Raw genomic sequence first — 25496 nt, 5'->3', positions numbered from 1 at the left:
ATGACCTTCCCTTTCTATACCGTCTAGCTTAGTATTTATTGACCCTTCCCCAAGACTGTCCATGGATGGAATACTCAATACATCCTAATCCTAGCCAGCATCTGTCCTTGTACCTTCAACAGCCTCCTCTGATTAACCTTATTTATGATCCTCAGAAGCCAATATCTGCCTTTTTTGTAAATCAATTGCAGAATCTAATTTGATCCTAATCAGGGGGCATAAATTGTATTTTCCCTCCTTTTTGGAGTGTGAGATGTGAATTGATAAATATGTGCTTTCCTGTTAATCTTATTTTTTGAGGAATTATACTTCTTTATGGTGTTGACATTGAAATCTCATGACCATGAGGTTTTCAGGTGAAATTTACATGTTGAGTCACTTTGCGATTGAATGATGATGAAAACAGCGTTAGCTCCATGCAGACTACTCCAGTGTAATGTTGCCTGGTGCGAGTGTTAGTAGAACTTTACTATTTGAATGCCTGATCACATGATCAGGCATTCCCTTCCTGTTGGTGTCAATGCTCACACTCACCAGACTCACCAGATCTCTGATCATTAACCACAGTGTGATCAGTACAGAGAAAGAAAGTAGTTGAAAACATAAAGAGTTAAAGTATAACTCCCATGAATATTGGTGTGTAGCTTTACATTTAGAAGCAGTCTTAATCTTTGTTTTCAAATACCTCCTTCATACTTGTACAAAACAAAGAAAAAACAAGAAGAAACACACTTTTAAGATAGTTAAAAGACTTTTATTTAAATCACATTCTATGCTCTGGAAATAAAAAACACAACCCTCTACACCTCAATGCCAGAAAAAAAAGTGTAAGATAGCATTGCAATTCTTCAAAGAACAAATGAATAGCTGAATTTTCCTCAACTGTACAAAACTATTCATTTGGAAGTATAATTAAACAGGGATTCAAAAATAAACAGTTCTTGATTGCCATCCACTAAAAATAATTTCATCATGTAAACATAATTATGGTTTGACAGCAGATGAACAGTGGCCTCCTCATTCAGAAATGTGGACTACAATTGTAAGAAACATTAAAACTGTAGAGAATTCAGCACAATGATAGTCCAGCTAATAACAAGAACAGCAGTGTCGGAAAGTGCAAATCCATTTTTCAAATATTCCCTAAATCATATACTAATGTACAAGAGGTGTGACATTATTCAATGTTACATATAGGTGTGAGGTAGCCCAACTTTGTCTAGCATTTGTGGATGGACAATGGGAGGGATCATTGAAGAGACCTTTTAAGGAAAGTGTAAAGAAGTGCCATCAATAGGCTGGGGACACGGAGTGCTTATCCAGAGCAATAGAAAGTTTGGAAAAATATTTTGCCAAAATGAAGTTCTCATTTAGTTTAATCCGTTGGAAGTTTGGGGATCCTTGTTACATTCTGTGCTGGTGCAACCACACTCTTCCACATAGATGTATGAGTAAAGTGAGCTGGTTCCATCGAGACATTTGAGGCTCACTTCCCGTTTGCTGGTCTTCATCTCTTGACAACAGCTACACTTGTGTTCCATGGTATTTGCCTCCGCAGAGTACCTGTAAAGAATTGGTAATGGAAGAAGATGAGAACCGATTCAAACAATCCTCACTCATTTCTAAATGCATTCTATACATCAATAGGAACATCACAAGAGAACACTTAGCTACATTTCCCTATAACAGAGCACCTGCCACAACTTACATTGATGTGGTCTTGCAGCCTCCCTCACAGTATGACAGCTCCACGGTCTGGTCTGACTCACAGGTGCCGGTTATGATACGAGTGGACTGTTTATAGACCTGGCATGACGACACAATAGCTGGAAGAAAAAAATAAAGGAAAGAGATTATTGTGGGTTTGTGGATCACAGTGACATACACTCATCCATTTACTTTTGAATGCATCTGGATCCATAGCACACCAAAATGCACTAAACAAAAAGTAAACCATATCTAATGTTTTAAAAAAAATAATTTCAGGAGTACCTAGGAATAGGTATAACTACAATATGTGTAATGATCCAAAATTCATTTGTTCAGATGAATACAAATACAGAATACAAGCGGTATGTATTTCCCCTATTCTAGCCCTGTTTAATCATATTTAACAGGCTCCTACTATTAAGTGAACTCCTTTGTAATACTACTCCCATGGGCATTCAATAGCAATTGCGAGTGTGATAACTGATCAAAATATTCTTACGTTCACAAGTCTTGCAGCAGCCATTCTCTGACATTTTGATGGTACCCTGCATCAACATAAGCAAAACTGAGTGAGCATTGGTGTAATAATTTACACTATCTTGACATTCAAATAGCAAAAGGTCATTAGAATATTGTAACTTTATAGTGTGCAGAGTGTATACATACAGTATATAAAGACACAACTTTTTGTTGCCATTATTACTTTACGATATTACAATACATAGTACAATAAAATTACACTATTAAAATAATATTTACTAATACAAAATATTTAAATTGCTTTCATTATTCTTATTATTCTACATACTAAACATTTACATGTATATTCATTACATGTACAATAAATGTTTTCATGTAAAAATCGTATTTTTCATTGGATACGTTAAGAAATATTCAAATAAACAAATGTTATAAGTGTAGCTGTCATTTAGCACATACCTCTAAGCAATCTGCCAGGTTAAAGGCTGGGCATGTTTCTTTCTCTGTTATCAGATCATAAGCATCAGTGCAGATGTAGGAGATGCATTTCTCATCTGGCGGTGTGTATTTTTCACCAGGCTAAAATGTAGAAAAGTATTATCAAGAAACCCTATGATTTTAATTTAGGAATGTAGTACACATGGCTGCAGATGTTCGTCAGTTTATCTATTTTTATTTTGAAGATTTGAAATCTAATTTCTTCCTCTATAAATGTAATTTCTCAATAGGTCCATTTCTGTTTACCTCACTCTTTATGATCTGTTATGATTATGATGCCCCCCTCCTACTCTCACTTCTCTATGGACATGGACCTTTTTCCTCAAAGGAAATTAACGCTGTCTTTCTCAAGCATGCATCACTCTTTCAACTGTCATGAGATGTGATCAACGATTGTCTATAAACCATGGCTGGAAAACCATTGGATAAAATGCCTAATTCCATGGCCACTTTCTTGGCTTTAGAGAGATGTATCAATGTATTATGGAGAACTGTAGAACCTATGTAGTGATTGTATCTAGAGAAATGTCAAATACAGCAATAAAGTGAGAAAACCATATACCTAAAACATTTTAGTGTAGAGATGTTGGCTAAATACCTGTAAAACTTTGGTGGAATTATCCTTCATCTTCATTGTACATGCCACTGGTTCACATGATCCACAACATTCACTTTCAGCTTGTTTGTATGTATATCCCTGAAACATAAAAAAGATGATTTCAAGCCAGTTTACAAGCTACATGTACTAGAGTCTCAATCTCAGAAGCCACCATCTCACATTTTCTACAATATTTCCAAAGTATCATTTTGTTTTCAAAGTTCTGTAATACAAAGTAATATTGTGATCAGTTCCTACTATTTTCCTACATTATTTCTATAATATTATATTATACACAGTATAATATAATTGTCCAAATGAGTTCAAATTAGTATTGTAGATTGAATTGAAGAAAGAAGGCTGTCCTTCTGTCAACAGCCAGTATCCCTATAGCCAGTATATTATAGTATACTACAGTATACAATATAATGCTAATTATTACACACATTTCCGATCCTGTTCATTTTAAAACTACAGAAAGCATGGGACATTAGCATTTGTGGTAGAGACCCTGATTCCAGATCAATGTGTGATCAGCAGTCAGCTTGATCAGAGCAAGGAAAGGTGATCCCAAGCGTATCTCTAGTTATCTTGAAGCATTATTTGACAAAGTGAAAGGAGCATTGCAACAATATTTAAAACTATTACAAAATAGCACATACCTCTGAGCAGTCTGCTGGGCTAATGACGAGGCATTTCTCTTTCTCTGTTACCAAAATATAAGTATCGGTGCAGATGTAGGATGTGCACTTCTCGTCTGCTGGGGTGTATTTTTCACCAGGCTAAAATGTAAAATATCCAAAATTATAATCATTCAGTAAAATACTATATATATATATATATATATATATATATATATATATATATATATATATATATATCACTGAGGTTGGAAAATGTAGGCAAGTTCTGTTTCTTCAGCTGTAGCTCCACATCCATGACCCTCAGCCATATGGTTTGGAACCATCCTAGTAATGCATTCAACCTCTGTGCTACTAGTGATAGTAGGTCATTAAAAAACATGTGTGCAAATTGATACCTTAATTTACATACAATGGTAAAAGATCTGATCATGAAAATGTACTTCTTAAAACCATGGTGTAAGGTGCCCAATGAGTGTGCTCAAACCAGTTTTAGAAACATGGCAAAAAAATATCCAGTTCTATGAAAGACTTGTAAATCTATAAAATACAACTAGAAAACCCATTGGATGTACCATACCAGAAAGCTAAATAAAAAATGAAAGTGAAAAACAATAAAATACAATAAACTTACATCAAAATAGTTTTTTTAAAATAAAAACTGGTAGTGTGAAGATGCAGACTATATACCTGTAAAACTTTAACAGAGTCATCCTTCATCTTCATTGTACACGCCACAGGCTCACATGATCCGCAGCAGTCACCTTCAGCTTTTGTATACTTATATCCCTATAATGGAAAACAGACAATTCATTTTTTGACAATAGTTTAGTTAAAAGCTATTTTATAATACGCATTTTAAATATCAATTTAAAATGTTAATGTAATTCAGCACATACCGCTGAGCAGTCTGTAGGACTGACAACAAGGCATTTTTCGATCTCCGTGACCACATTATAAGTCTCAGTACAGATGTAGGTTGTGCACTTCTCGTCCGCAGGGGTGTATTTTTCACCAGGCTAAAAGGTAAAATAAAAATATGAAAATCAAGCTGGCATTCATCTAAAGGAAGTCAGGTTTCATCTCAGAAGCTGTAATAACATCCATGACCTCTGGCTTATTGAAAACTAAATCATAGTGCAGTTCAACTAGAGCTTAAGTAAGAAACGGAGATTGGATATTCCAGAGTTTGTCCCAATTGATTCATCTTTCTTCTTCTTTTGCTCTGTATATAGATACTTTTCCCATAAGGACATATACTTTCTCCTTTACATTTTTATATGAAGTTTACTAAAAGTTCTATTTAAAGTTCTTTGAATGGAAGTTGAAGGTTGTGTTTGCATGTTTGGGCTATAGCGCCTGACACATGTTAAAAGGTGACATTGGCAGTTTTAGCAGTTTATTTTGCTATGCTATATCACCTAAACCATCAAGGCAGGTAACAACTATGTGTCCACAGCTTGAGAACCACTGCAAAAATGACCAATTATCAATATAAGGAAGACTTGCACATGTATTATAGAGATCCAGCAGCTGTACCTTAGGAGATTCAAATAGGAAAGTGAAAAACTAATATTAATATTTTTGGAAGTGTGGAAGCGTAGTCTAAATACCTGTAATACTTTAATGGAGCTGTCCTTCATCTTCATTGTACATGCCACAGGCTCACATAATCCACAGCACTCACCCTCAGATTGTGTATACTTAGATCCCTGTAACACAAAAGAGATCATTCACATTTTAGGCAGATTGTGAGTTCCCTCTTCATATTATTACTTTATATATTTTATCCACAAAATGTATATCTACAAATATTTCATTTTGCATTTGTTTAGTTATATATTTCTTAGTATGGGAATGTTGTGTATTAATGGCAAAATATGATTGTTGTTTATCACATACCTCTGAGCAGTCTGATGGGCTCATAACAAGGCACCTCTCTTTCTCTGTTACCAGGTCATAGGTCTCGGTGCAGATGTATGATGTGCACTTCTCATCTACTGGGGTGTATTTTTCACCAGGCTAAAATGTAAAATAACCAGAATTAAAACCATGCTCACTTTATTTTAGAGATGTGATATGTATTGCTGTGGATGTCCAAAGGAAACCAGATCTAACATCCATTTCCCTCAGCTAAAGTAGTCTGCTAAGTGGTTGCACCTTATGAAATGTCAAATAAAACAGGAAAGTAAAAATAAAAAAACAAATGTTACTTTAACATAATTAAAGCTGGATGACGAAATATAGGCCGAATACCTTTAATACTTTGATGGAGTTGTCGCTCATCTTCATTGTACAGGCCTCCTGCACACAGGATCCACAGCAGTCACTCTCAGATTTTGTATAGTTAAATCCCTGTAACACAAAAGAGAGGATTCATTTTTAGCCATTTTTTAACCCCACATTCATTGCACAAACCACCATCTCACATTCTCCATAACATTTCTGTGTATCGTCTTCTGTTCAAAACTTTGTAAAACATAAAAAGAAATTTGGCTCAATTGCTCAAATTCATTCATTGTATTATTAGAACTTATACAATTATTATTATTATTACTTTTATTATTATTATTATTATTAGCAGTAGTAGTAGTAGTAATGTTAGTATTATTAAATATTACAATATACCTTTTCAAAAAAACAGTCCAGTACCTAAATTGTGTATTTATTTATTTGCATGGACTCTAGTGCCATTTTACTGATAGTAAATTGAAGCACGCAGTTTTAGGTTATTGCAGCTAGAAAATAAGATTTGTGTGATGTTTCTACTGAACTTAAGAAACATTAGTATGTACATTCCTTGCACATGCTCAGTAGCACTCTCCATTAAATCAATGAAGCAGCAGCCAATCACACGTAGGCTAGCATAACATCAGTGTTCAGATAGCGTACATGTGACTGGCTGCTACAGAACACAAGTTCTACTGAGGATGTGTAAAGCATATTGAAGTACGCTTCCTGCTTTCAGTAAAGGCTGCTGGGGGAGGGGTTTAATGAGACAGAAAAACTTCCAGCAACTAAACAATGAACAATAGACTCCAATATGCAGTGATATACAAATAGTAGTGTAAGCTTATAAAATATAACATGCGATTATTATTGGCCTAGTGTAGCTTTATTTAGTATAGAAATGCTATAAATGAATGATAAATGTAGCTGTCATTATACCTCTGTGCAGTCTGCTGGGCTAACGACAAGACATTTCTCTTTCTCTGTTACCAGGTCATAAGTATCGGTGCAGATGTAGGATGTGCACTTCTGGTCTGCTGGGGTGTACTTCTCACCGGGCTAAAATTGAAAAGAACAATATCAAATCCATCTCTGTTACACTCATCTATCACCCTTAACAACGGTGTGAGATGCAGTGCATGTTACAATAATGATTGTTTCCAAGAATAATTTTGGAATTAAAAAAAGCAATGTTTTGTTAATTGTGTATATGCTGTCAATCAATTATAATTAAAGGTCAATATGTTTGAGAAAAAAAAATGGGAATGTAGAAATGTACAGCAAATACCTTCAAAACTTTAATGGAGTTATCCTGCATCTTCATTGTACATGCCACTGGCACACATTTGCCACAGCAGTCAACCTCAGATGTTGAATAGGTATATCCCTGTAACACAAAAAAGACACATCTTATTGCCTTTTATTTAAAACTATTTCATTTTTACCAAATTTTGCTTGGTTCCTTATCATTAGCTTCATTAATAAATGCTACATGATTATCACTATATTATTATAAGCAAGACATGCAATTTTTTTTATTAAATTAATAATTATTTACGCAATAAAATGGTGTTTTACATTGAATTTATATCTACAATTATTGTTTATATTTAGATTTTTATTTTTTTATTTTCCATTAATTTAGTTAAGTCATATTGCAGTATACAGATGCTATAAATGAATGATAAATGTAGCTGTCATTTATCACATACCTCTGTGCAGTCTGCTGGGCTAACAACAAGACATTTCTCTTTCTCTGTTACCAGGTCATAGGTCTCGGTGCAGATGTAGGATGTGCACTTCTCGTCGGCTGGGGTGTATTTTTCGCCAGGCTAAAATGTAAAATATCCAAAATTATTCTGTAAAATACTATATATATCACTGAGGTTTCAAAATGAAGGCAAGTTCTGTTTCTTCAGCTGTAGATCCACATCCATGACTTTCAACTGAAAGGTTGGGTATGGATTCATCTTAGAAATGCATTCAATCTCTGTGCTACTAGTAGTAGTAGGCCAATAAAAAATATGTGTGCAAATTGATACCTAAATTTACGTGGTAAATGGTAAAAGATCGATCATTAAAATGAAAAACCACCATGTAAAGTGACCAATGATTGTGCTCGAACCACAGTTTTAGAAGAATAGCAAAAACATGACCAATTGCATAGAAGACTTGTCAAGGGATAGAAGAAAACCAGAGAACCTATTGTATGTACCATAAAAGAGAGCTAAATAAAAAAGGCAAATGGGAAAACAACAAATACAGAATTACAGTAGAATACTTTTAAATAAAAACTGGTAGTGTGAAAATGCAGACTAAATACCTGTAAAACTTTGGTGGAATTATCCTTCATCTTCATTGTACATGCCACAGGCTCACATGCTCCGCAGCAGTCACCTTCAGCTTTTGTATACTTATATCCCTATAATGCAAAATAGGTGGGCTCATTTTAAGACATTAGTTTATTATACAAATTTTAAATACTGGTATTAATTTAAAATGTTAATGTCATTTGGCACATACCTCTGAGCAGTCTGCTGCGGTAATGACAAGGCATCTATCTATCTCCGTGACCACAGTATAAGTCTCAGTGCAGATGTAGGATGTGCATTTCTCGTCTGCCGGAGTGTATTTTTCACCAGGCTAAAAGGTAAAATAACAAAATGAAAATTATTCTTTCTTTATTTTCGAAATATTTTGCTGCAGTCGTCTAAAGGAAGCCATGTTTTATCGGTTCAGTAGTAATAACACCCATGACCTCTGGCTTTTTTGAAACTTCAGCAATGCTCTGAAGCGTATGAAGGCGCGCCATGCTCGGTGCTATTCATTGTTGCAGTAAATACATACATGGATACAGAGTAATACCTATGTATGGATCATTTTCCCATAGGCACATATACTTTCTCCTTTACATTGTTATATGAAGTTTATAACGCCTGGCACATGTTAAAAGGTGACATTTGCAGTTTTAGGGTATTATTTTGTTATGCTATATCACCAAAACCATCATGGTAGGTGACCACTAAGTGCCCTCAGAACACAGCTTGAGAACCACTGCAAAAATGACCAATTATATTAATATAAGACTTGTAAATGTACTATAGAGATCCAGCGGCTGTACCTTAGGAAAGTAAAAAAATAATATTAATGTTTTTAAAATGGAAGAGTAGTCTAAATACCTGTAATACTTTAATGGAGCTGTCCTTCATCTTCATTGTACATGCCACAGGCTCACATAATCCACAGCACTCACCCTCAGATTGTGTATACTTATATCCCTGTAATACAAAAGAGATCATTCACATTTTAGGCAGATTGTGAGCCCTGTCTTCCATAGTTTGATCGCACAAGCCACCCTCTCTCATTCTCCACAACATTTCCTACTTTATCATCTTGGATCCAAAACCTTGTAATAAGTAACAATATTTTTGTTCAATTCCTAAAATCTTAGCACCTCTAGAATTGTTATTTTTAGATATTTGATTGAGTCTCTATCCATAAAAAAACATTCCATCTACAAATAATCTCCATTATGTATTTCTGAGTATGGAAATGCTGTGTATTAATGGCAAAATATGATTGTGGTTTATCACATACCTCTGAGCAGTCTGATGGACTCACAACAAGGCACCTCTCTTTCTCTGTTACCAGGTCATAGGTCTCGGTGCAGATGTAGGATGTGCACTTCTCGTCTGCTGGGGTGTATTTTTCACCAGGCTATGAAGTAAATAAACCATAATTAAAACCATGCTCACTTTATTTTAGAAATTATATACATATAGCTGTGGATGTCCAAAGGAGGCCAGGTCTAACATCCATGACCCTCAGCTAAAATAGTCTAAAGTGGTTGCACTTTATGAAATGTCAAATAAAACAGGAAGGTAAAAATAAAAACAAACTACTTTAAACACAATTAAAGTTGAATGTGGAAATATAGACCGAATACCTTTAACACTTTGATGGAGTTGTCGTTCATCTTCATTGTACATGCTTCCTGCACACAGGATCCACAGCAATCACTCTCAGACTTTGTATAGTTAAATCCCTGAAACACAAAAGAGAAGATTCATTCTTGGATGCCCTTTACGTTCAAAGATTTATCGCACAAACCAGCATCTTACTATCTTCATTACAATTTCTTGTATCACCTTCGATTCAAAACTTGTATGTGTATTACAAAATACAAAATAGTGTATTTACTTGTATGGACTCTAGCGCCATTTCACTGCTTATCAAGTGAAGCATGCACGTTTTAGTTAATGGAGCTCGAAAACAAGATTTGTGTCTAATTTTTCTGCTCTCCTAGCTCTTTCTACTGAAACCAAGAAACATAAGTACCAAGAAGCATAAGTGCCCTTCACTAGGTAAATATAATATAATTGTCTTTATTGTTTAACCTTTTCATAAAAAAAATCAAACAACACAAGTTCATAAAAAACTGTGAAATATATCTGTGGCCTAATTATTGACACCTCTATGAATTTATATGAGAAAAAATCTATTTTAAGTATATATATATATACAGGCCCGGACTGGGACAAAAAATAGGCCCGGGCATTTAAGCCTGAGCAGCCCATATTTATTTATTTATTTATTTATTGTTAAAGCCCACCCTTCATGTACCATCTTTGCATTTAATCATTCACACAAATCATTAACACATTCATTAATGCAGTCTCACAAATCATTCAAGCAAATTATCCACACATGAATTCATTAATTGTCATACGCATTCACACAATTCATCCACACATTTATTCATTCATTCTCATACGCATTCACACTACCCCCTTTCATCATCTTATCTGCCCCTTCTCACTATGTTCCCCCTTTTCACTATGTAACCCCCTTCCCCACTTATCAATATGTACCGCCTCTATCTATCCCCTCTCCCCCTTTCTCACTACCTAACCCCCCTCTGCCCCTTCTCACTGCAGCCCCCTCCCTCACCCTACTTACCTTGTTGCCAGAGCAAGCAGCAACTGCGACCGCGCCTGTGGCAGGGCAGGATTGACTTAGGGGCTGATGGAGCTGCAGCTCCAGGCTAGTACCTTAAAATATGGCCGCATTAAGGCAGAGCCCCTTAAGCCCGCCGCAACTGCAACCGGGTCCGCCACTCTAAGGCAGAGCCGGCCTTAGGTGTTCTGGCGCCCTGTGCGGACTACTCCTCTGGTGCCCCCCCATCCCAAAAAAAGAAAGGAATAAAAACTTGTAACAAAACTCCCCTTTCTCACTATCTATCCCCCTGTATCACTATCTACCACCTCTGCCTCTTCTCACTGTTATCATTATATACTGAGGCAGACATTGACAGTGGTACAGCATAATACTTATCACTATATACTGAGGCAGAAATTGACGGTGGTACAGCATAACACCTACCACTATATACTGAGGCAGACAATGACGGTGGTACAGCATAACACCTATCACTATATACTGAGGCACACATTGACAGTGGTACAGCGTAATCCCTATCACTATACATTGAGCCAGACATTGACAATAGTGCAGCATAACACCAATCACTATATACTACGCCAAACATTGATGTGGTGTAGGCCTACCACTTCATTGTCTGGCTTAGTAGTAGGGATGCACCGAAACGAATTCTGGACTGAAACCGAAAATGCAGCATTTACCTGTCCGAAACCGAATATGACCTCCCCACACCATAAAAAAATCTAACACTTTTATTTAAAGTAAGTAACACACCAAAATAGGACAAAACAATTAAAAAACAATATTATATGTATATATATATGATTGTTAACAGCAATCACATTCCTATCATGCCCAGGCATACCCAGATTCCAGGATGTACTCGCAGACTTGGCATGATAGGAGTATGATTGCCCTATCTACCCCTTCTCACTCCCTTCTGCCCCATCTACCCCTTCTCACTCCCTTCTCCCCCCCTTCTCCCCTATCTACCCCTTCTCACTCCCTTCTCCCTATCTACCCTCTTTCCCCCGTCTCACGCCCTTTTCCCTATCTACCCCCTCCTAACTATCTACCCTCTCCCTCTTTGAAGTTCACTTACCTTTCAGGAGTCCTGCGGTGGGGGTGCAAGGCCTCTGCCTCCCAGCTCTGCCACTGTATGGAACAGTATAGAGTGATGGGAGTTATGATGTACTTTTAGAGCATAATTAGATCATGAAAAAGACATTGGAAATGGTACAGCATAACACCCATCACTCTCACACACTTACCAATCCACACATATATACCAATCCACACGTATACCAATCCACACCTATACCAATCCACACACATACACCAATCCACACACATATACCAATCCACACACATATACCAATCCACACACATATACCAATCCACACGTATGCCAATCCACACATATATACCAATCCACACATATATACCAATCCACACACATACCAATCCACACGTATGCCAATCCACACGTATGCCAATCCACACGTATGCCAATCCACACATATATACCAATCCACACATATATACCAATCCACACATATATACCAATCCACACACATACCAATCCACACGTATGCCAATCCACACGTATGCCAATCCACACGTATGCCAATCCACACGTATGCCAATCCACACGTATGCCAATTCACACATATATACCAATCCACACATACACCAATCCACACATATATACCAATCCACACATATATACCAATCCACACATATATACCAATCCACACATACACCAATCCACACATATATACCAATCCACACATATATATACTAATCCACACACATATACCAATCCACACACATATACCAATCCACATATATACCAATCCACACATATATACCAATCCACACATATATACCAATCCACACATACATACTAATCCACTCTCACTGAATATTTTCCTACCTTTCCTCTTTTCTCCTTACAGCTCCTTTTCCTCCTCTTCGCTCCTCTTCTTCAGTTCTTCTGTCTTCTCTGTCTTCTTCCGGTTCAGAGGGCAACAGCTGCTGTGCGCCGGGGTTTGTTGTCAGACCCCGGCGCACAGCAGCTGTTGCCGTGCAGATCACAAGGGAGCGGTATCGGAGGTCTTTAACAGACCTCCGGCTCCCTTGAGTGATTTTAAGCCGGGTTGAACCCGGCTTAAAATCACTCAAGGGAACCGGAGGTCTGTTAAAGACCTCCGATACCGCTCCCTTGCGAACCTGCTCCTCCAGCGGCGGACATTACTGTCCGTCTCTGGAGGGGTGCCGGGTGCCGCAAGTTGGCACCCCCTGATGAGCGGCACCCGGTGCGGACCGCCCCCGCCCCCTAGAGTGTGACGCCCTGTGCGGTCGCACACCCCAAAGGCCGGTCCTGCTCTAAGGGGCCGGGAAGGCCCCACCAGGGCCGGCCTTAGGGGTCTGCGGCCGCACAGGGTTTAAATTAAAACATCGGGTTTTTTTTTCCAACTTTATTTAACATCCTCCATGTTAAATAAAGTTAAAAAAAACTTTATTTAACATGGAGGATGTTAAATAAAGTAAAAAAAAAAACCCGATGTTTTTATTTATACCCAGTGCGGCCGCAGACCCTTCAGGCCGGCCTTGGTGGGGACTTCCCGGCCCCTTAGAGTGGCGGACCCGGTAGGTAGGGTAGGGTAGGGGCCTGGAGCTGCAGCTCCATCAGCCCCTAAGTCAATGCGGCCCTGCCGTGGCCCGGCCCACCGGGCAAATGCCCGGTGTGCCCGATGGCCAGTCCGGGCCTGTATATATATATATATATATATATATATATATATATATATATATATATATATATATATTGTTATATTAGAGTAAGTCTATCTCTACAATAAATGTATTTATTAAAAATATATATAAAATGTCATTATTATTGGTCTAGTGTAGCGCTATTTAGTATAGAAATGCTATAAATGAATGATAAATGTAGCTGTCATTAAACACATACCTCTGTGCAGTCTGCTGGGCTAACAACAAGACATTTCTCTTTCTCTGTTACCAGGTCATAAGTATCGGTGCAGATGTAGGATGTGCACTTCTGGTCTGCTGGGGTGTATTTCTCACCGGGCTAAAATTGAAAAGAACAATATCAAATCCATCTCTTTTACACTCATCTATCACCCTTTACAACGGCGTGAGAAGCAGTGCATATAACATGACAATTTCAAGAATGGAAGCAAAATTAATAAATATATTCTAGAGATCCAGAGATCGTCTCCAGAATTTGCATACTGAGAGAGTGTTTTGTTAATTGTGTATGCTGTCAATCAATTATAGTTAATTTAAGTTGAAGATGTCTGAGAAAAAAATAGGAATGTAGAAATGTACAGCAAATACCTTCAAGACTTTAATGGAGTTATCCTGCATCTGCATTGTACATGCCACTGGCACACATTTGCCACAGCAGTCAGCCTCGGATGTTGAATAGGTATATCCCTGTAACACAAAAAGAGAGGATTCATTATTTTTGGCAAGCACTGTCTTTTGAAATTTCCTTACGTTCTCTAGCACCCTTTATTTAAAACTGCTTAATAAATATCAATATTTGTGTCTCTTGTCCATGCCCTCGTTATCTTCCTTGACTATTGTAACCTTGTCCTAGGTGGTGTCCCTCATACTGGTCTCGCCATTCTACAATCCACTATGAATGCTGCTGTCAGACATATCATTCTCTCCCATCGTTTAACCAATGCCCTCTGTCTGCCTCTTTATTGGGTTCCTGTCTGCTTCTGAATTCATTTCAAAATCCTGACTCTCACTTTCAAAGCTCTTCACAGCGCTTCCCCTACTTACATCCCATCGCTCATCCCTAAATAGAGTCCTAACTGGTCTCTCCATTCATCTGATGATCTCTCTCTGCCCTTTGCTAGTTCTAATGGATGCTTGCAAGGCCCTATCCACTGGAATGCCTTTCCCCTGGCCTATCAGTTTTTCACCTTGCCTTCTTCAAAAAATCCCTCTTGATCCACTTCTTTAGGGATGCCTACAAACTTACACGTTGACACCCTTCCTCCTATCTTCATTAGCCCACATCTACAATTACTGTTTTGCACATACCTCTGAGCAGTCTGATGGGCTGGCAACAAGGCATTTTTCTCTCTCTGTTACCACATTATAAGTCTCGGTGCAGATGTAGGAGGTGCACTTCTCGTCTGCTGGGGTGTATTTTTCACCAGGCTAAAATGTAAAATAAAAATATCACAAAAATACATATTGCTGCTGATGTCTAATAGAGACCAAGTTTGATTTCTTCAGCTGTAGTCCATCCAGCAACAGTTAAACATGTTTAAAGATGAATAAATACCTGTAAAACTTTAGTAGACTCATCCTTCATCTTCATTGTACACGCCACATGCTCACATGATCCACAGCAGTCACCTTCAGCTTTTGTATACTTATATCCCTATAACACAAAATAAGTGACTTACATTGTTAGCAATTTTATATACTACAAGCCACCCTTCTCTATAGCATTTTTCTGGACATCACCTTATATTAAAATGCGTCTAATAAATTATATATTTATTATATTGATTTTTAAAATTTATTACCTCCAATCAGCTATAGGGTTTTATCAATTGTTCTTCTTATTATTCCAATAATAATATTTGTTTAACAATCTTTAAAACAACATAATTTGATTATTAAGTTACATTTGATATTACCTACACTAATTAATTAGTGTGATTAATTAATTACCTACATTAAATTAATAGCAAATGCAGCACATACCTCTGAACAGTCTGCTGCGCTCAGGACAAGGCATTTTTCTCTCTCTGTTATCACATCATAAGTATCAGTGCAGATGTAGGAGGTGCACTTCTCTTCTGGCAGAGTGTATCTTTCACCAGGCTAATAATAATAATAATTAAAAAAAATTATGAATTGACCTTGAAAATATGCACAACATATATAATTAACGTCAAATAGATTTTAAAAAGTCAGAATGTGACAGAGTGGTCTGAATACCTGTAATACTTTAGTGGAGTTGTCCTTCATTGCCATTGTACATGCCTCTGCCACACAAGATCCACAGCAGTCGCTTTCAGCCTTTGTATACTTAGTTCCCTGTAACACAAAGGAGATGGTTCATTTTTTCAGTCAGGAAAGTTTACAACCCCTTTCTTTTAACAACATCTTTTATAACATAGAATTATTAATGGTGATGTCCCATGAATAAAATATGTTGCTCCTCAAGCATAAAATACAGTTCTGAATACCGTAATGTAGGATAGGACTGAGAAAAATGGCTTCACATCATTTCATTCTAATCAATCAACTTCATCTGCAGACCTGGAGGCCGCCATTGTTGCCAGTCATGTGATATTTTGGGTGACTTCCTCTGCTCAAACACCACACCGAGCTGATACTTTATGGCAGCATTACCATCCAAGGAATATACTTTATAAGCATTATCAATGTCTCTTTCTATTGACTTGGTAAGCAATATTTTACTATAGAAATTTCCTAAATGAGTAAATTAAAAACAGTTGCTTAGCACATACCTTGGAACAGTCTGTAGGGCTAACGACAAGACATTTTTCTCTCTCTGTTACCACATCATAAGTGTCAGTACAGATGTAGGAGACGCACTTTTCGTCTGGTGGGGTATATTTTTCGCCAGGCTAAAATGTAGAATTACAATGTGAAAATCCTGTTTTGTTTTTTTTTTTAGATATGTTATATAAGACTCCAGTTGTCATAAGGAATCCAGATCTTCAGTTATAGTATAAGATCCATGACCCCCAGGTAGACACGGACGAGAACAAAATCAGAATGTGCCAAGTTTCTTTAATATATATATACTCAGAGCCGGCCTTAGGTGTTCCGGCGCCCTGTGCGAACTACTCCTCTGGCGCCCCCCCTCACTACCCCCCCTCTGCCCCATCAAACTACCCCCCCTGTGCCTTCAAACTACCCCCCCTGCCCCTTCAAACTACCCCCCCCTCTGCCCCTTCAAACTACCCCCCCTCTGCCCCTTCAAACTACCCCCCCCTCTGCCCCTTCAAACTACCCCCCCCTCTGCCCCTTCAAACTACCCCCCCTCTGCCCCTTCAAACTACCCCCCCTGCCCCTTCAAACTACCCCCCCTCTGCCCCTTCAAACTACCCCCCCTCTGCCCCTTCAAACCGCACAGGGCGCCACACTCCAGGGGGCGCCGCCGCCGGGTCCTCCACCGCCGCCGCTGCTGCCGCCGCCGCCACGGGGTCCTCCGCCGCCGCGGGGTCCTCCGCTGCCACCGCCGCCGCCGCCGCGGGGTCCTCCTCCGCTGCCGCCGCCGCGGGGTCCTCCTCCTCCGCCGCCCCCGCTGCACCTAAATGAAAACGTTGTTTTTTTTGTTGTTGGTTTTTTTTAACTTTATTTAACATCCTCCATGTTAAATAAAGTTAAAAAAAACTTTATTTAACATGGAGGTTATTAAATAAAGTTAAAAAAACCAACAACAAAAAAAACAACGTTTTCATTTAGGTGCAGAGGGGGCGGCAGCGGAGGAGGACCCCGCGGCGGCGGCAGCGGCAGCGGAGGAGGACCCCGCGGCGGAGGACCCCGTGGCGGCGGCGGGGGAGGACCCGGCGGCGGCGGCGGCGCCCCCTGGAGTGTGGCGCCCTGTGCGGTCGCACAGGTCGCACACCCCAAAGGCCGGCCCTGTATATACTGTACATTTCTTAAATACGTAACACCCTAAGCTATATATTTAGCTAGATATTAACAGTTTTGATGTGTTACATCAAGTGTGTGTTTTAACTAGAAGAAAGTTACATGAAGGTAGGTATTTGAGGCTGGAGAATGATGAGCAATCTTACTTCTGCTTCAATGATTCTCATTTTGTGTTGTGTTCAATGTTTAACAGTTCCCCTTTGCTCTCTTTTTTTTTACTATGCACGGAGACATTTTTTGTAAGGATGTATGCTTTCTTTTTTACGCTCATGTAGAACCCTTAAAACCACCATTAGGCTGACCAACAACGAATACCTTCAAATCTTTAATTGAGTCGTCCTTCATCTTCATTGTACATGCTTCCTGCACACATGTGCCACAGCACTCACCCTCAACATATTTATATGTGTATCCCTGTAAAAAAGCAGATTTTAAGTCACCCTTTAACACTTTTCATAACATGGCATAGGTATCTCTTTCTATTAAAATCATATAATACTGTTCTGAGTTCCTCATTACGTTCATTAAGAACGTGTGGGGTTATGACTATATTAATATTGTTCCCGCTAATCTTTTGGGACGTACCGGTTTGCATTCGTCTGCGCTGGAGACAGTACATTCCTTTGTTACGCTCAAAATAACAAATTGCGCATCTGTTTTGTTGCATTGATAGTAGGAGCATTTGTCAACAGGAGAGTTCCAGGTCTCACCAGGCTGGGAAACAAAGCAAAATATAAAATTGTATGACATATGTCAACTTTCACTTTATCAATTATGGAAATTATGGTAACATACAGTATGTTGAGCACAATGTAGATTTAATGGCTAAGTACCTGGATAACAATTGGGGTTTCATTGTTCATCTTCATTGTACATGCCACCGGTTCACAAGTGCCACCACAACACTGGTCTTTCATCTCCTTGAACTGGAAGCCCTGTCAAAAATAAAATAAAAATAAATATAGTAATGGAAATACCTTTATCTAGGACAGGGTTAAATATTATTAATAAGCTAACTTACCTCTGCACATTTAACTTGGTCACAGTTTAGTGGAGTGCACTGTACAGTGAGCGACGTGGCCTCACAGAAACATTCTTGGCAGTTGCTGGTCCATTTTTCTGAAGGCTGTACATGGAATGCCACAGTGTCAATATATATATTTAGCTACACTGGGTAATTTATACAAGAAAAGAGGAGAGTAGAGGGAGAGTGGTGAGGAAGGAAGAAGAGGGAGCTCGCATTTAGATTTTAAAAGAGTAAAATGTCACTTACCTCTCTGGGCATTCCATCGGGTCCAACGCAAGCTGGAAGACATAAAAAAGAACGTTTCTTTAGTTATTGGAAATGTTATATATAAGCTTTCTAGAACAGGTAGTTGGTAATTACAATGTGACCAGCCAACACGGCTCCAGATGACTCTACTTTTTGATTTGCAAATAGTCTAGTAATGCTCCATAAAGTGAAGATTTGCAAAGGTTAATTTTCTAAGCCTATTGGGCAGGTAGATTTACGTATAATTATTATTGTTATTAGTTACTTGAAGACACGTGAAATGCTGACGGGCAAGGTGCCTGATTTATTTTTCCATACTCACCGCAGCTCTTAACACAGACATCACTGTAACTGTTGAACAATGTTGTGTCTGAGGGACAGTAGCAGCCTTCTATGACTTTATTGCTGAGGCTTGGTACTTGCCTGCGATGGAAACATCAACCATTACAAAAGACCCATATAGATCTGCTTACTGCAGAGAGCAGTACACTTAAGATATAAAATATTTTCCTATCTGCTCTTTTTAAATAAAAGATGAAGCCACAAGATGGGGGACCTCACATATAACAGAATAGAAAAGCTTCAGTTGACATTTAAGCCAATCTAAAATGTACAATTCATCATGCAAGCAAGCGGATAATATGCATTACGTGTTTAGTTTCTTCAAGCCTTCCTAAACTGATGTTATTACCTGTTTTCGCAGGTATTTTGACACACTGGGCCGCATGCATTGTAGACCTTTCCAGCTGGGCAGTTGTATGCTGCATTGAAAGGACAAGGATACATTCATTAGGGTGTAACAATAATACGGCGTGCTTCTATTGTAAGGTGTCCTGAAAACAGAGTGTAAAATTAACTTAAACCCACATAAATGTAAGTATTTCCAACAAGCTACTTACGGCAATGGCCTCCAGACTTTGCTCTCCAATCCACACAGACATCGATAGAGGCACACAACGCCGCATAGACCTCTAAGCTGGAGCATTGTACTGAATAGTTGCTGATGCGACACGCATCAAAAACGCAGCCCTCATAGTAAGGCTCTGGAGATATCTTCTCGTGGCATTCAGCGAATACACTGTTAAAAGTATATAAGATACGTTGTTAACAGGGATTTTCAATGTATCCCCCATATCGCAGGCAAACAACATAAAATCAATGAATTAGTGAGTTAATTGATCAGAGCACAACATTTTGCAGTGCAATGGACACCATATAAAAGTATGACAAAGGCTACTATACGTTTAAAGAAAATACATATGAAAAAGTATTTAATGCACAGTTGGATATTACTCACTCGCTGAGGATCACATCACAGAGAGGTGCGGGTGGACATTCAGTTGGTGGTACAGAAGGTGTTGGGGTTGGCTCAGGAGGTGGGTTACAGTATGAGACATTAGCCCTCCATTGGGTAGCCATTTCTGAACAGTCTGCAACAACCTCTCCATCTGGCAATCGGCAATCCTCAGTGCTATTGTTGGAACAGGTTCCTATAGATTACATAAGAGAAAATGTACCATTACAAAGTGGATTTGAAAGAAAAAGAAACCAAGGATATAGGACTATAGCACAGAAAAAGAAACCAAGGATATATTACTTATTCAGGGCTGTTATTAAAATGCATAGATTAAAGGTAGAGAATATTTTGAGAATTGCATTGTTTTTGAGCATAAAAAAGACAAAAAGAACAAATAACCTTATATAACAGAAATACAATGTGTATAATAAAAATGCAACACTTATAATACGTACCACACTGTCCTTCTGTGTTGTAACCGAACAAGGTGAATGGTAGTTTGATTACAAAGATCAGTCCACTAAAGGAGATGTAGGCATTTATTTCTGGAATCTCAACCACCATGTTGATACCAGAACTGGACACAGTAATCCCATCAATGGTAAATCCCGGAGTTACCCAATGTTGGTTAAATCTAATCTGTTAAATCAAATACAGAAATTGTCAAATTCAGGCAACTTAGACGAAAATTACAAAAATATATTGTAGCATCATGCATTCCAACGCAATGTCTTAATTGAGATTTTTTTATTCCACCAGCCACCAATGCTGAATCATCACTATGCAGTGTACAGCCTTAGGTCCTTAGCTTAGTTATTCATATGTCTTATGGGGTCTGATGTCTACATAATTTTGTTAGAAATATTGAAGGTAAAGATGCTGATGTCCTAAAACCGCAGCTCTTGTCAGGTTGTTCTAAAAAGAAACCAAAATGCCAACCTGCTAAAAATAAGCCATGTATCTCACTCAATATATTCTACTATTTTTAGAATGATCATTGCTACGATGGACATACTCCCCAAGTCTTACCCTGTTTCTCATTCTTCCTTCAAACATTGTACGAGTCAGCAAAACTTCGTTGGACTTGTAGTAAATTAGTAGAGACTGTGGACAGGACAAACCATCCGCAGCACCACAGAAATAATTATCAATAAGGACACGGAAGTTATCAAATTTGGGGGTGATCTGTTGTACGAGGACATAGGTGCAGTTGTCTAGGAAAGTATAGTAGGTTCCATCAAATGTGATATAATGAGGGTCACCCCATCCGGCGCAAACACCTATAATAGATCAAAATAGATCAGGGTAACCAAGTGTAACGTGTTAATGCAGGTAACGTACCATAATACACAATACATGTTTAAAATATTAAAATTAGGTATGTTATATACGCCTCTTGAAGAAGAAGCTCTTTTTTCACTAAACTGTATTTTTCTTGCTTAGTATCAGCATATTGATTATGGTGATGAAATAAAGGTCTTACAGACTATGTTTGAATGTCATATATATATATAGTCAAAAAGCTAAATCACATCTGTAAGCGGGGAACTTACATTCACATTGATAATGGTAACAGCAGCCGTCTGAATTGTATACTTTCACAGGGGGGAAACCATTTTCACAGGAGATTGTCTCCACTGGAGGACATGTCACAGGTTCAATGGTGACAACGTCGTTTCCATGACATTTGGCCACTGTGCAGTTGCTGATTGACCATGTTTCATTGGTCTGTAACGGGAAAGAAAATTCACCAAAGGGCCCATGTTAGAATTGTATTGAGGCACAATAATTCGGTAAGTGTTTTTCTGTGCTATTTGTAGATGTCAATAGATAAATAAATACCTTCATATTGAATCCATTAAAACTAAAGCAGTTGCAACAAATGCAAAAAGAATGTTCTACATACTCCCTCTTTTACAAAGATAATCAGTGATGGTTCTCAGACCTTTCAGAGCAATTGCATACAATGTTAACTGTTTTGTGAATTTCACAGTGTTCTAGATTTTAGCAAGATCTGAAAACATATTATCAAGAAATATCTAGTGAAGAAGAACATATCTAAGAACATATGTACCTTGAGATTTATAGATGTGTTGTCATCCATCTTCACTGTACAAACTTCCTTGACGCATTCGCCACAACATTTTCCAGGTATCACTTTGTATTCAAAACCCTATTAAAGAAATACAGTAGCAACATTTTCTTCTCAGCTGATCAAGTGTATTATTATTGGTATTATTTTCTGCTTACAAGTATTTTCATTTTCTGTAGGTTTAGCGAAGAACTATTTTGGTATAAAAATGTTATGGCATTCGGAACATACCTCTAAGCAATCTGCTGGGTCGATGACAGGGCAATTTTCTTTCTCTGTTACCACGTGGTAACTATCATTACAGGTGTATGAGACGCAGTTTTGGTCTAGTGGGGTATATTTTTCACCAGGCTAAAATGTAGAAACACAATATCAAAAACATGCTAAATTTGCATACAAGGGCAATCATCTTAAAAACAACCTTGGAACGTTGAGGGTCATTCATGATGGTTCTAAGTCCATGGTTTGAGAACCATGGCAAAAAACATGACTATTCCTAGTTGTTATACCTTGAGAGTTATGATTGTGTTGTTATCCATCTTCATTGTACATCCTGATGGCACACACAATCCACAGCACTCACTTTCAAGCTTTGTGAACATATATCCCTGTAACACAAAAGAGATTATTCACGTTATTAAAAAGTTTGCAAGCCCTCTCTTTTAAAGTTTCCTTGCAGTCTACACATTTCCCAGGTATCACCCTTTATTGAAATCCCCATAATAAATATGTTTCCTTGTCTATATTATTGTCACTTATGGAATCGTTGTATATAAATATTATAAAAAAGTAACATACAGCACTGCACTCCACGACAGAACAGACTCTGGTCACAGTAACTGGGACAAACTGGTCTTCAATTTTGTGGCATTCATAGTAGAGACATGGTTCATTAGGTGGGGTCCATGTTTCTTCAGGCTGGAAAAATTCAAAAAAGAAAAGAACGAATATAAGTTGAATGAATGCATCGTGCACCATAACTTCAATTTGGAATATGAGAAATAAAAAGTGAAAATAATATTAGATTACATAAAATTAAATGTAAGTATTTTTGGAATATATAAACTAGGAGTATGGAAATGTAGACTGAATACCTTTAATATTTTCGTGGAGTTGTCCTTCATCTTCATTGTACATGCCACTTGCTCACATGTGCCACAGCAGGTAAGTTCATCTTTTTTATACTGATATCCCTGTAACAAAAGAGATGATTCACTTATCTAGATTGCACGCCCAATTGTTCAATGTTTCATTGCGCAACACACCTTCTTACACGATCCATAACATATGTACTCAAAACTGTAAAGAATAATATTTTCGCTTAGTGGCTCAAAGTTATTACTATAAAGTATATATAGAATTATCATTATTGCAGTACTGGTAGTAGAAGCAGTTGTAGAGATAATATGAGTAGGGTCATTATTAAATATTAATATTACAATGTATTTATTATTACATTATATTATAATGTAATATGACATAATATAAAGTCATTTATATAAAATAAGTCTCTATTTTGTATAGAAATGTAACTAATGTAGCTGTCATTAAGCACATACCTCGGAACAGTCTGTAGGGCTAACGGCAATGCATTTTTCTCTCTCTGTTACCACATCATAAGTGTCAGTACAGATGTAGGAGACGCACTTCTCGTCTGGTGGGGTGTACTTTTCGCCAGGCTAAAATGTAGAATTACGATGTCAAAATCTTGGGTTTCTTTTAGATATGTTATATAAGACTCCAGTTGTCATAAGGAATCCAGATCTTCAGCTATAGTATAACATCCATGACCCCCAGGTAGACACGGAATGTTTTGAAAACTACATTAAGTAGTGGTTTAACTAGACAATAGTTTGTTTAAGAAAGTGATTGAATATTTGAGCGCAGGAGATTGATAATGAGTCATCTTTCTTCTGCTTCTGTGGTTCCACCATGGAAGGTGCCCTACCACTTTAAGGCCAGAAGCCAAAACAAACAAACAAACATGCATCCTTAATATATACAGCACTATGGGCTGGCTTAATACAATGCATATTATGGGCAATAAAGGTGCTTGTTGATATCAACCACTGGCCCATTGAGAATTTGCCTGGTACATCCAATAGCCAGTTCTGGCATTCAACAACTGCATAAAAATGACTAGTTCTGCCTTCAAAGTGAGTCTTGCAAATGTTTCATAGACATCTGGACAAGCAACTTGTGTTAGTAAGATGAGAGACTCAGAGAAAACCCAACTGAATACCTTTAAGACTTTAATTGAGTCGTCCTTCATCTTCATTGTGCATGCTTCTGGCACGCATGTTCCACAGCACTCACCCTCAGATTTAGCATACTTATATCCCTGCAACACAAAAAGATACGATTCAATTTTTTAGCCAGCTTGCAAGCGCCCTCATTGCGTGTGTCCCTCCTGCATTCTCTACAACATTTCACTCTTATTACCTTGTATTCAGTGTCCGTTAATAAATATGAAAATCTTGGCTTAGTTCATTACCCGCATTAATGGTAGCTATGTGATGATCGCTGTACTATTTGCAGAAGTTGTAATAGTACTATCTTTCAAAATATATATTGGTGTCTAATATTGAACCTGAATCTACTTCAAATGTTTTTATTATTGAAATGCCATGAAATAGTGGTATACGTAGCTGTCATTTAGTACATACCTGGGAGCAGTCTGTGGGACTAAGAACAAGGCATTTTTCTATCTCTGTGACCACATTATAAATTTCAGTACAGATGTAGGAGGTGCACTTCTCGTCTGCTGGGGTATATTTTTCACCAGGCTAAAATGTAGATGAACAAACATAAACAGGTTGATTTATTTTATCATATATCGCTGCAGATGTCTAAGGAAGCCAGGCTCAATTTCTTCAGCACTAGTTTAACATCAATGAGTCTCACCAAGATATAGGTTCTTTTCAAAGTAACATGAAAGCAGTGGTTCAAGTAGACATAATTTAGTTTAACAAAACCATTGAGGTTGGTTGCCGGAGAGCCGGGAAGTAATGTCATCTGTGGGTCTCAAATTTCAAAGCTGATTGAACCTC

General features: G+C 37.9%; 1 protein-coding gene across 1 annotated transcript in view; it reads right to left on the bottom strand.

Annotated features, from left to right (window-relative positions):
* Positions 1–732: 732 nt before the first annotated feature.
* Positions 733–25496, bottom strand: part of LOC128467096 (mucin-5B-like) — a 61516-nt gene continuing 36752 nt past the window's right edge. The window contains exons 72-117 of the mRNA XM_053448610.1: positions 25113–25232; positions 24689–24787; positions 24006–24125; positions 23541–23639; positions 23245–23364; positions 22956–23054; positions 22678–22797; positions 22429–22527; positions 21908–22082; positions 21384–21634; positions 20810–20993; positions 20355–20547; positions 19957–20135; positions 19749–19818; positions 19380–19480; positions 19058–19089; positions 18806–18910; positions 18618–18719; positions 18370–18498; positions 18100–18198; positions 16632–16751; positions 16096–16194; positions 15859–15978; positions 15431–15529; positions 15184–15303; positions 14464–14562; positions 14075–14194; positions 10103–10201; positions 9754–9873; positions 9336–9434; positions 8680–8799; positions 8480–8578; positions 7869–7988; positions 7445–7543; positions 7096–7215; positions 6184–6282; positions 5830–5949; positions 5541–5639; positions 4827–4946; positions 4618–4716; positions 3949–4068; positions 3287–3385; positions 2650–2769; positions 2210–2255; positions 1709–1826; positions 733–1563 (exon numbers count right to left, since the gene is read on the bottom strand). Of these exons, the coding sequence (XP_053304585.1) occupies positions 1371–1563; positions 1709–1826; positions 2210–2255; positions 2650–2769; positions 3287–3385; positions 3949–4068; positions 4618–4716; positions 4827–4946; positions 5541–5639; positions 5830–5949; positions 6184–6282; positions 7096–7215; positions 7445–7543; positions 7869–7988; positions 8480–8578; positions 8680–8799; positions 9336–9434; positions 9754–9873; positions 10103–10201; positions 14075–14194; positions 14464–14562; positions 15184–15303; positions 15431–15529; positions 15859–15978; positions 16096–16194; positions 16632–16751; positions 18100–18198; positions 18370–18498; positions 18618–18719; positions 18806–18910; positions 19058–19089; positions 19380–19480; positions 19749–19818; positions 19957–20135; positions 20355–20547; positions 20810–20993; positions 21384–21634; positions 21908–22082; positions 22429–22527; positions 22678–22797; positions 22956–23054; positions 23245–23364; positions 23541–23639; positions 24006–24125; positions 24689–24787; positions 25113–25232 (5382 nt within the window). The 3' untranslated portion in view covers positions 733–1370. The remainder of the gene's footprint in view (positions 1564–1708; positions 1827–2209; positions 2256–2649; positions 2770–3286; positions 3386–3948; positions 4069–4617; positions 4717–4826; positions 4947–5540; positions 5640–5829; positions 5950–6183; positions 6283–7095; positions 7216–7444; positions 7544–7868; positions 7989–8479; positions 8579–8679; positions 8800–9335; positions 9435–9753; positions 9874–10102; positions 10202–14074; positions 14195–14463; positions 14563–15183; positions 15304–15430; positions 15530–15858; positions 15979–16095; positions 16195–16631; positions 16752–18099; positions 18199–18369; positions 18499–18617; positions 18720–18805; positions 18911–19057; positions 19090–19379; positions 19481–19748; positions 19819–19956; positions 20136–20354; positions 20548–20809; positions 20994–21383; positions 21635–21907; positions 22083–22428; positions 22528–22677; positions 22798–22955; positions 23055–23244; positions 23365–23540; positions 23640–24005; positions 24126–24688; positions 24788–25112; positions 25233–25496) is intronic.

This window comes from Spea bombifrons, chromosome 10, assembly GCF_027358695.1.
Source record: "Spea bombifrons isolate aSpeBom1 chromosome 10, aSpeBom1.2.pri, whole genome shotgun sequence".
Classification (NCBI taxonomy): domain Eukaryota; kingdom Metazoa; phylum Chordata; class Amphibia; order Anura; family Pelobatidae; genus Spea; species Spea bombifrons.
The sequence above is the reverse complement of the archived record's forward strand: the minus strand, read 5'-3'. Positions and strand labels throughout refer to the sequence as shown.